At 32.9% G+C, this 12315-nt stretch overlaps 1 protein-coding gene across 14 annotated transcripts in view; it reads right to left on the reverse strand.

The window, feature by feature from the left end:
- Positions 1–5876: 5876 nt before the first annotated feature.
- LOC108970253 (dystonin) overlaps positions 5877–12315 on the reverse strand; it is a 134615-nt gene continuing 128176 nt past the window's right edge. For 9 of the 14 annotated variants that reach the window (XM_018935531.1, XM_018935532.1, XM_018935533.1 and 6 more), the window contains 5 exons: positions 10384–10562; positions 10000–10273; positions 8380–8542; positions 7113–7169; positions 5877–6133 (listed from right to left, as the gene is read on the reverse strand). In XM_018935531.1, coding sequence (XP_018791076.1) covers positions 5989–6133; positions 7113–7169; positions 8380–8542; positions 10000–10273; positions 10384–10562 — 818 coding nt within the window. In that variant the 3' untranslated portion in view covers positions 5877–5988. Of the gene's footprint in view, positions 6134–7112; positions 7170–8379; positions 8543–9999; positions 10274–10383; positions 10563–11141; positions 11300–12315 lie in introns of all 14 variants that reach the window. The other 5 variants (XM_018935539.1, XM_018935527.1, XM_018935530.1 and 2 more) reach the window with 3 other exon arrangements.

Consider the following 12315-nt stretch of genomic DNA (forward strand, 5'->3'; position numbering starts at 1 on the left):
GATTAAAAATGCACCTCTGGTACTAAAAAGTCGTTTAATTAATTTATATAATTTAATCGTCAAAACTGGTGTGTTTCCCCACTCTTGGAAAAAATCAAACGTCATTTGCATTCCAAAAAGTATGAATAAGAAAGATGACTACAAAAATTACCGTCCTATCTCGMTTTTATCATGTTTAAGCAAACTGTTGGAAAAAATAATATCAAAACGTATACAATTCTTTTTATTTCAAAACAATCTGATAAGTAGAAAACAAACTGCTTTTAAACCTAGGTCAGGCACGATAGARGCAATAATCTACCTAGATCACTTTCTAGCTAGTAATTTATCAACTCGAAATCATTGCTCTGTTGTAAGTGTTGATTTTACAAAAGCCTTTGATCGTATAGGTGTCCAATCTATACTAAATCAACTTGATCAGTGGAAAATTGGTCCGAAAATCTACAACTATACAAAAGCTTTTTTGTCAAATAGAACATTTATGGTCAACGTAAACGGATATAAATCAAACATAAAAAAATTCGAAARTGGAGTACCACAGGGTTCTCCCCTWTCGGTGACGTTATTTCTAATTGCTTTTGAAAAAATAAATGCTTTAATGGGAAAAGTTAATAACATATCCCACTATTTATATGCAGATGACCTTTATTTTATTTCGAAGATAAATGATGTAAACACTTACATTAATGATTTGGAAAAGTTGTCTACTTTATTTACAAATTGGTCATTAACATCGGGTGCATCTGYTAATTTTGAAAWGTGTAAGCACCTAYATATATGCAAGAAGCGAAACTGCAATCTTCCAGATCCAGTATTTCAAAATCATACAATAGAAAGTGTACGCTATCTTAAAATCCTAGGATTAACCTTCGATCAAAAACTGACTTGGAAATACCAAATTGAAGACCTATGTCAAGACCTTTCAAAACGAATAAATCTACTCAAAATCATATGCAGCATGAAAAGTGGTGCACATACAAAATCTCTATTAAATATTATGAAAGCCTTGATATTGGGGAAAATCTACTATGGCCTTATTATATATGGCAAAACATCCAAACGCTGTCTGCAGAAAATCAAAAAATATTACCACATGGCAGCGCGCATAATTAGTCTCGCGTTTCGAACAACACCAATTGCAAACATACTCTAYGAACTGAAACTCCCTACTATTGAAGACTGCATTTTTAAATTAACTGGGAATAAAATATATAACTGCATACAAAACTCAGATAACATCCTGTACACAGACTTTAAGGCTCTAGCTCACTCGAAAAGATACCTAAAAATTAATTCAACAATCACGGAAATTTTCAAAATGGCTAAGAAGATGGATATAGATTTTTCGAAACTAAAAACTTATAAAGTATTCAGTCCTCCCTGGAAATCTGCAGAATCTCTTTTCATCTCCAGTGGTTTTAAAATGGCGCGAACCCATTTGCTTTAAGGCAACTACATGCTGAAGAAGTGCAAAAATGGAAGCAAAAAAACTGGCTVATTTGGTACTGTGATGGTTCAAAGAAAGTTGAAAACGCGTTGGCTATTACAACAGAATCTAAGGAAGTAATCAAAATTGGACTTTTACCTAGCTACACGGCTATATTCACCTCAGAAATTACTGCAATTGAAGAAGCTGCAAAATTAAAACCCAAAGGCTGTAATCTAATAATATGYACCGATAGTCTCTCATCAATAAACGCTTTAAAMTCGGCAAATATTAGCGATATTCTTACGCGTAGGGTCAAAGAGACTCTCATACGAGGCAARAATATTAAAATTTTATATACGCCAGCACATGTAAACATTACGGGTAATGAAAATGCCGATCAATTAGCAAAAGACGCACATACTCATCCTACTTTTTTAATAAACAACTACACCGAAAAAGATATTAAAAGATGCCTCGCAAACTTCATTAAAAATAATAATGAAAACAAAATTAATGCTCATTATAAAACTATGCATCGGTTATCTCAACAACATGGCAGCAAATCGAATTTTAAGACAAAACACCAGCAACTTGTTCTGATGAGGCTTAAACTCGGCCATACAAAACTAACGCACGGATATCTTCTTTCAAAAGAACCACCACCACTTTGCATGAACTGTAATGATACYCTRACCATACAACACCTAATAAACTGCTACAATGACACATCGCAAAATGTTGATTTGTATACCGCTATTGCAACACTGGATTATGAAAATATAAGAAAACATCTACCTCCAATACTATTAAAATTAATTTAGATTTGAAATGTTCATATAAGTAAATTAATGTATCTATACAAAATGGGACGAAGGCCTAAGCAGCCAATTCTTTTTTTTTTTTAGTATGTCTGTAAATTTATTTACAGGTCATATTGAAATAAATAAATAAACAAATAAATAAATAAAAAAGCAGTCAAAGTAGTAAGAGGTAGTAATGCTGCTTCATGCGCTGCATTTCCTACTTTACTCGTTAACCGTTCTCGAGATGAACAGCCAAGTGAACAACAGTTGGATGTCTTTCGTGTATTTGGAAAAAAGACCAAATATCTACATTACTGCTCACATACCGTCTCATTTGATACTAATTAATAGTTAATTTCATCGTTTCTATTTGGATCTGCAACTCTAAGTACGGCCACATCGCTACCTTTTGACATATTTACAAATATGTATACCTTCTAGATTTCAACTTATGTGGGCTTGATAACAACGGAGAATATGGCACGAACCAACGATTGTCTACCTCAATATCCTGATTCCTACCATTTCTTTCAGTTGATCGGCGCCGATATAAAGAATAACTGTCATTCCCAGTAAAGTGTTTGAAACCAAAGCTTTTGGATATCATTTCGTACACTTCCCATCAACCATGCCAATGAACATTAAACTCTCAACACGAGCCATTAATCATGTTTTTGACGACATGAAATAATTCTGCATCTGTCAATGCATCGGGAATTTCTGCCAAAATGACATCATCAACTTATCCGGTGTTATATTTTATTCACCAACCAAATCGAAATATGAGCATGAGGCAACGCGCATTTCTAGCACTCCACAGAGTACATCCAACAACCCGCCTCTCTCATAGGTGCGCTTCAAGCGCTCACAAAAGAAATTTTTGGTCACATCGTCCTTCTCTTGCGTCGGGGCGTGGACGAAAATTAGCGGTTTATTGAAGAACCTCGCTCTGATGCGGATTGTGGCTGAACGTTCCACCAGAGTGAATGACAATACTCGGCGACGGAGTCTCTCTGCCACCACGAATCTCACATCGAACTTAAGCTCCTTTATATGGCCATTGGAGTAAATGTTACAAGGACCTACTCGCCTTTATTCGTTTGCCATGGTCGTCATCAAAAAGGGTGTCTCTCATCCGGGGCTGTTTTTGACTGTTCATTGGGCGCGTTTTTTAGGTGGTGGATCCCAAACCCAGCGCACAACCCTGTGTAGGTTATGTTTCGCCTTCAAACGAATGTTTTCTAGCTACCCAGAGGATACTTGGTTAAAGACCGTAAGTCGTGAGCTGCTTAAGCCATATGTAAAAGAATCGTTTCTGGCCAATCTCAAGTGAATGGCGAACACAGAACTTTCCTAACTTGAGTAAACTTCTACATATGACTCCATCCTCCGACACCTTATAGTTTGGACTTTGTATTAAGTGATTACAACCGGTTTCTGTCATGAAGAATGATTTTGCTGGTAAAAAATTCGTCTCAAAAGAAACTTAGGAAAATGGATTGTTCCAGCTTTTTCCCAACAAAGATGATTATTTCTTATAGAGTGTCATTATGAAACAACCTTCAAAATGTTAAAAATGTTTTTAAAATAACTGTCCATATTTTCCTTAATTCGTATAATTGAAAGTATGCTAAATAAGTATGTTAAATAAAACATTTAATATCATACAAAAATAATGGATTTCTTTATTAATATACCAAATATAATTGTATGTTAATAAGATATCAAAGTAGATTAATGAATATTGAATATATTTATAATACTTTTAAAATAATAATTTGACAACACCTCAATATTTTTTTTTCGTTTTCGATCCTCAAAAATTTGTGAAAGTATAAAATATTCGGTTACTCACGAATTTTATTTTACAATTGTGCAGTCACAATCAGTCAATTTTTTTTTACTAGTTAATGTCCAAAACTAATTGTGAAATATTTCAAATTCGTACAACAAACACAGAGAAGAATTAATCCAGTTGCGTAAAATACTACGCACACAAGCATGTCGACGAACATAATATTCACTTCGAAATATTGTAAAGCTATTATTGGCTTGGTAGACGGAAACGTTAATCCGGATTAATTCAGGAGTTAGTGAAGTTAACTCCGTTGCTAACTCTCAATTAATCCAACATTGTTAAAAATGACCAATTGAACAGAGGTATTGTGGAATCCAAGACAGAATTGCTTACCCGTCAGAATTGCAAACCAATTCTGATTTTCAATGGTGTCACAGAATCTGATTGGATTTTTGCCTTTTCGAACATATGCAAATTGAATACATTTGGAAGCAATCCTATTAAAAATTTTAATCAATTCAGAATTAAAGAAAGACTTCAAAAGATAGCAATTATTGAATGAATAGAGACGCCTTTGGGTGTTAAATTTCGTTTTTCATTTTTACGATTTTTCTTAATTGGCGGGCAGGATAGACAAAAACTGAATGTCATATGGAATTGGAGCAAAGTTTATTATCTTTGGCATTAAATTATCTTATATTGAAACTAAAAAACCAAGAAAGGTTAAGTTTGAACATATATTTAAAGTAAAATTTTTTTAAACCAAAATCAGTTTTTTTTTAATTTAAAAAAATTATAATTTTACATTTGTTTTTTTGAATTTTTCAGTTTAATTTGAACATAAGTTATTAAATAATATTAATCTCTTTGAATTTTTTGTTTCGGCTAGAAATCTCGACCTGCATCCTGCCCGCCGAGATTTCTGTGCGACTATCTTCTTGGTTTGTTTTTGACAAGAAAACCGATAAAATAGGTTTCCGTGACACCCAAAACCGATACAAAATCTGTTTCGAATATCAAACCAATAATATCTGAATTCATGACACCTACTGCTTTTTTTGATCGGTTTCAATTCTGATTCCGACAACTATCAGAGTCCACAACCCCCTGGTAATCTATTGTGAATGACAAACAAGCAGCACTGACAGCTGTTTTTCAAGTTTTCAATAATATGATGTTATTTTATGATGCAGTTTCAAAAATAACATGTTGATATGTTTTTTAATAATAAAAAATTACTTTTGAACAATTGGGCGGAAAACAACCGCAATATAAGACGTTTTCATTGAAAATATTATAAAAATGACAGCTGTTTACGAGAGTTTCAAACTCGTATAGCTGCTGTCTGTCATCATAAATTTGGATCTGATTAAGTGCGTAGTTAGTCCAGATTAACGCTGCCGTCTGCCAAGACAATTACCCTTGCTGATATGCACACAATTTCCCCTTGAATTATTTCTTTTGGTGAGCAAGAAACAGTTCGGCAATAAAGCGACCTTTATCTGAAACCACCCGTAATAAGATATGTGATAGTAAAAAGTTGTGCCAATAGAGTTTTTAATTAAACGAATTAAAATACAAATCTGTTAATAAAATTATTATTAAAGTATTAGTTATGTATTAAATGTACATATTCGGTAAATAATTTTTTTAAACTTAAGAATATTTGGAACTTATTTTTATGACTTTTATTATTTATTGAATAATAAGTATCATTTCATTTAGGTGTATTTAACAAGATTTTCGGAACTTTAAATATTCGACGTACTCCTTTAATGTTCCAAAATCTAATAACTTTTGAAAATCAAGAAAAATAAATTAGTAAAGTAATCGATAACACTATTAGTTTTCGTTGTCTTTTAAGCGTTCACTTTTATCTTTAATGTTAATTGAATAGATAAACATGAAAAGAGGCATCCAATAACTGCTTTGATCTCGCATAACTGTCTTAAATAATTTTAAAGGCGAAACGGTTCCCTTTTACTGGATGGTGTGGTTCCTCGTTGTATTTGAGACCGCATTGTCGAACTTATTGTTGGATCAGCGGAGCTTTTGCGAGGTGTACGCGCACCAGAAGGAGTCGTGTTCCCGCTAGCATTTTTTCTGAAAAGTGTAATAAATATAATTAATATTTGACAATAATAATAGGGATGTATTATGAAATTGTTAAATATCTAATGTAAACTCGGAATAAAAATAAAACTATCCTCTTTTTTCAAAAGGCCACTCCTTGGTTTATCTCTGAATGTATTATTACAGGAAATATGATGAAACATAACATATAATAGCTAATAAATTCTAAATTAAGTTATTTATTTCGCATTTTCCGTTTAAGTACAAACAGCAAAAAAATATCAAAGAATGAGTGGTGTAACTACTTTTACCTACCGAAAAAATAGTTTGTTTTTGTATACATCATTAACTGAAAATGTTTTTAATACACACTTTTCATGAGCTTTTTGAACATATATTACTTAGCTATTGGAAATTTTTTGTATTGTGTTCAAAATGGGTTTTTTTAATTTTTTTAGTTATATCGTTTACATCATACATAAAAATTAAACGCTATTTCGTTAGGCACTCGCAGAACAGCACGCAAAGAGGTGAAAATTTGCACAGTTATTCGTTTATTTGCAAAAGCAACGTCGATTTTGCAGTTACATTCAACGAAAACAAAAAATTAAAATAAATTTCGAAATTGAAAATACGCATTTCGAAAGATATGATTTTTTGTTGACAAATTTTTAAATCAAATAAAACAAAAATGCTTCAAAAGCGTTAAATCAGACAAAATTTGGGCAAACTCCACCAAGAAGACATTCATTGCATTCGTTTACATACTAAGTATGCAGTTATACCATATTTTTTTTTTAAAATATACTAGTTAATGAAATAAATGAATATCATAAACTGCATAATATAATATAAAAATATGTACATAAAATGCGTACCCAATTCTAGGATAATAATATTGTATTAGAAAAGGTTAAAAATTAAAATGAATTTTAGATACTTTTTAATTTGTTAATCCCGTTTTATAACAGCTAATAATACAAACGGTTAATAAAATATTCTCAGTTACCTAGAACAATAGCTGCTTAATCGTGGAATGCTGGATGCTCTACTCATACCACCATTGCTGCACAAATAATTATCCAAGTATACCATTGGGAATTAGGTTAAGTGTAGATTTGTTAGTTTCATATGCAATATATAAATAAGAGACATAGTTAAAAGATATTAGTGATTATTCATGTATATTCTATTTAAAATTACAGAACTCAAACTAAGGATAATTAGATAATATTTAATGAGTATTTTTGGACTTCTTCATAATTAATTCCTTTATTTATGTCGGAAAGTCTAAAACGAATTAATATTGTCTCGTGTTTAAATACCTATACATTCAAGAAAAAATGTATAAATAATATTCTGATGCGCCTCAAATCTATGATTTCGATTCGATATATCGTAAGGATGCACATTTTTAACGCATTTGTTTTTTTTTTTATTAAACTGATAATGTATATTTAAATGTAACTTTAATATACTTTAATATTATGTTATATTGGCGGTGTAGAATTTTGATGTAATAGTTAAAATTACATTAAAAATATTTGGATCATCGTGATTTGTGCTTTTTCTTATTTACTGGCGTATATACTATTTTAATGGGCGTGTTTTATTTGACCATCATAATATAATTGCTAAATCGTCGACAATCAACCGCGATTGTCCACCAGACCTTATCGATTAGAGGCAAATAAAAATAAATAAGCAAAAATTTGTCGATTATCGAATACAGATAGTAATTTCTGTCATGTCTAATTTGCGCCTATTAAGATGACAAGATAATAAGAAAATGACAATTGTATTCAAAATGAAGCACAAAAAAAATATGATAATCAAATGAAAAAGTTCTGGTTAATGCGATATTGTACAAAGCTCACCAAACGTTTAGTTTTGCTACTGATGCAATAGACCCTAGTTCTATGCGTTTTTTATGTTTGCTTAAAAAAAAAAAAAAAAAAAAATCGTTCCCACGACAGTCGGTTCTACGAAAACCGGAACGGACCCGGATTTTTATCTGGCCAAGGACTGTCAACTCGGTAGAATTGCTGCCGTTACAACAACAACCCTAATTCTATATATTTCTCATATTTATTTTTTTTTTTTTTTATTTTATAAAAGCTTACATAATAATACAATTATTATACAAACTTAAGAAAATACGCAGCTCTCATATTTATATTTGTATATTTTATTGCATGACATTAAAAAAGTTATGCATGTAGAGTATCAATATTTAATCATGAAACAACTTATGTAGTATATAGTATTATGTATACCTTGATTGTGCCGGACTTGCCGATCCCGATACGGTTTTTCTTGCAGATGTACCTACATCAGATACGGTTGCTGATGTTACCGATAGGCGGATTGGTCGCGTAGTGGTCGCACTTCCGATTGTTAATGATTTTCGCTGTGGAATGCGTGATGGTGGAGTTTCGTCTAAATAAACAAAACATCAGTTCATCAGTTTTCAATCTTGCTCTTGTGAATAAAAAGAACTAAACCATGACTATATCTTAGAAAGTTTTAGAATCACATTAATTATTTAGAACGATGTGACAAAAGATGAATTATATGAGCTTTTGAAGCGCATCTATGAGAGCTGCACCCGCCACCTTGCGCACTTAAACGCCAGGGTGAGAAAGGAAGGTATCATAGGCACAACGGTCGGCCTTCACAATGAAACATCCCCAAATAGGTTGAGGCTGATCGGCCGTTGATTTTAATATTGTTACTGTAGTATTAGATTCCAGCAAATTCGTCAAGCTCCGGATCAGAAAGCTACCAACCAGATCGATCATGTTGTGATAGAAGGAAGACACGTATCCAGTGTTTCAGACATGCGTACGCTCCGAGGTCTTTACATTGACTCGGGCAACTATTTTGTTGCGATGCGGCCACTAATAGAAGGTTTCAAGACTAAAACATACTCTTGTAGAACCCACAGAGGTGATATAGTGACTCAACATCGCATATAAGGTTCTATCAAGCGTATTGTGTGAAAGATTAAAGCCCACCGGCAACAAACTGATTGGACCTTATCAGCGTGGCTTTACGCCTGGAAAATCAACAACGGAAGAGATATACATCATGTGTTAAATCTTGGAAAAGACCTGTTAAAAAGAGGATCGACACATCCCACCTCTTTGTCGATATGGCAAGCTGCCTTTGACAGCACGGAAATGAGCCGCCTTATTGCCGCTATGTCTGAATTTGGTATCCACAAAACTAATACCGCTGTGTAAACTCCAAAATGAGGCTTAAGACAAGGCGACTCCTTTTTGTGCGACTTCTTCAATCTACTCTTGGCGAAAATAATTCGAGTTGTAGAACTTAATCGAGCAGGTACAATCATTTATAAAAGTGTACATCTGCTGCTCAACACCCATGTTGTCCGAATGAACGAAAACTCTTCAGCTCTGAAAGTTTTCGACACAATACCGGTAGGAGGAAGCAGAAGAAGAGGAAGAAGAGGAAGACCTCCACTCCGTTAGAGAGACCAGATGGAGAAAGACCTATCATCGCTTGGAATCTCCAATTCCACGTTGTGAAAAGAAGAAACGACTGGCGGACTGTTGTTAACTCGGCTATAATCGCGTAAGCGGTGTCTACGCCAGTAAAGAAGAAGACGAAGTTGACACTCTAAAGATATCTATAAAGCTTGTGGAACATAACATTTAAGAATATTTGGATATACCAAAGCTCTGAGTCGGACAATCATCTAAGTAGATTGTACGCGATGAACCGTATTCAAAGCAGAAATGGATGCAATAATTGAAAAAAGTAAATGCGAAGGTCGCTAGAAAGGATTTGACTAACATTTTACTTTGTGTATTGAAATTACAAATGATAGCTTGTTTAAAAATACTTTTTTTTTTAATTATTCTTTCGCATACCTGTGCTATCCAATGACATATTGGATCCATGTCTGGAAGGTGGTTTCGACCCTTGTCGGCTTAAAGGACGAGAATTAGGTTTTGACCCTGACCGAGATCCCGACGGAGTTACAACACCACGTGTACTTGTATATGTGACTTTTCGGGGTGTGTACCGACCAGATGTTCCAGATTGACCAAATTCATTGTCGCTCAGAGAGTCCGGTGTAGAAGCAGATTGTGATGATCGGGATGGACGTGACATTGGTATCGACCGTACTGACCGTTCGCGCACCTTTAATAAATAATTAATATATATAAGAATATATATATGTGTAATTTGGATGGACATTTGCATTAGAAATTAAATAGAATAAATTTTGTTTATTGAATTTTCTAACTTACCCAGTGTGTAGTGGGATGACAGTGTAGTACATGTGGGTTTAATGGTAAAGTTCGACTATTATTACAACGTACAAATACGGTACCACCTGATCCCATATGAATGGGAAAGGCACATGGAACTTGCTCTTGAGTACGTATTCGTTCGAATATTGGCATTAATTCTGCCAAATGCTCGTCGGCTAGAGATTTCAGTAAATTATACTTTGTCAATATTTTACTAGCGTAAACTAATTATATGAAGCGTTAACGGGACATGATCATTTAAGAAACTTTGACATATACATGTAATTTTTTCATAAAGATATGGTTTATTTTATTTCAAACAATAATTTCAGTTGTGAAACTATATATATGTAGTATGTAAGGGCCTCCTCTCATTTCATTTTGTATTCAATTAAATTTTTACTACATGTAGCTCTTTTTATAGAAATTAATAAAACGCATGCTACCTTCAAAAAAGCAACCACATTGAACACTTACTCCCAAAAATATATAATAACAGGGAATCATAGTAGTTGTCAATATTGTTTGTGTTCCTAAGGACTTTATATTTGTAGAAACATACTATGAATATTGATATATATTAAAATTGTTCATTCATTAGTTATTGTACAAATTTAAAAACTACTATGATACCTTGTTATCATGGAAAAAAAATCACACTGAAAAAAATTAAATGCACATGTACATAAACAAATTCGTTTCCGACGAGTGGCAGGAAAATGTTATGGTTACCCTTACATAGTTGATTAATTTACCTTTATAATGGGACCTTGTCCACTCATGTAGGGTGACATGCTGCCATTTTGTGAGGCATTTGGTGTAGAACGACGAGGTGTAAATGCTGCCATACTTTGTGAAACACCATCCGCCAAAATAAATTGCTCTCGTAACTCAATATTAGTACGACCTTTAGCTGGTCAACAGTTAATTTTTTTTTTTTTAATATCATTCAGCGTTTGTTAAAAAGCGTTTGCAAATAAAATAATAGTCCGTAGCGATTTGTACAGGCATCGGTGAGACATCGGTTTATTCGACAAGAATGAAGCAGCAACGCATTAAGCCACGTCGTGGGTACACAGTCACATATGATTTAAGGGTCAGCGATGATTTGAAGTGCGTTTTACATTTTATGGTATTATTTAAGGTTTCAGGATCAGAAAACAGGTTTGTAAAATAAAACAAAAAATCGGAAAGAATAATTAAAAACAGAAAAGAAAAGCGGAACTATAAATCATACTAATAATAGCCGAATTTGTTTTAACTTAAAAATCATGCTGATTTATAGCAAGGAAAAATAATATACAGAAAAAATATATATATTATTTGAAGTTCCTTTTCATGATTTCAGAATAAAATAATAAAAATAAAATATTTACTAATGTTTATCTATTAAAAGATGGAAAAATAAAAATATCTTGGTGTCTCTCGTGCAGGAATTGCAAACATTAATTGTATAACTAAATCCATTTTTTTTCAATAGTTGGCTTTAGTAAGATGCATCTCGCTTTGTGTAAATGCGATTGCGTTACTCTAAAATTTCATTGCACCAAACCAATTTGGAACCACTAAAATAAGACTCGATGCATGGGTGCCAAACGAACTAATACAAAAAAAAAAAAAAAAATCATAGACAAAATTTTCATCTCAATCGCAAGAAAATCGTCAATATCCATCCATAAAGCGGATTGTTTCTTTAATTAAATAGTACAAAGTAAGAAATAGATGCTGTCGACAGATAGATGCTGTTTACAGTTATATTCATATATACTCGTATATATAGATATTAGGTTGTCAAAAAAATCTTGCCGTATTTTTTTTTTACTAAATTTTCAATTGTTCTTCTTCTTCTTGATTGGCGTAGACACCGCTTACGCGATTATAGCCGAGTTAACAACAGCGCGCCAGTCGTTTCTTCTTTTCGCTACGTGG

The sequence above is a fragment of the Bactrocera latifrons genome, unplaced genomic scaffold (assembly GCF_001853355.1).
Source record: "Bactrocera latifrons isolate USDA-ARS-PBARC rearing strain unplaced genomic scaffold, ASM185335v1 scaffold_293, whole genome shotgun sequence".
Taxonomy (NCBI): Eukaryota; Metazoa; Arthropoda; class Insecta; order Diptera; family Tephritidae; genus Bactrocera; species Bactrocera latifrons.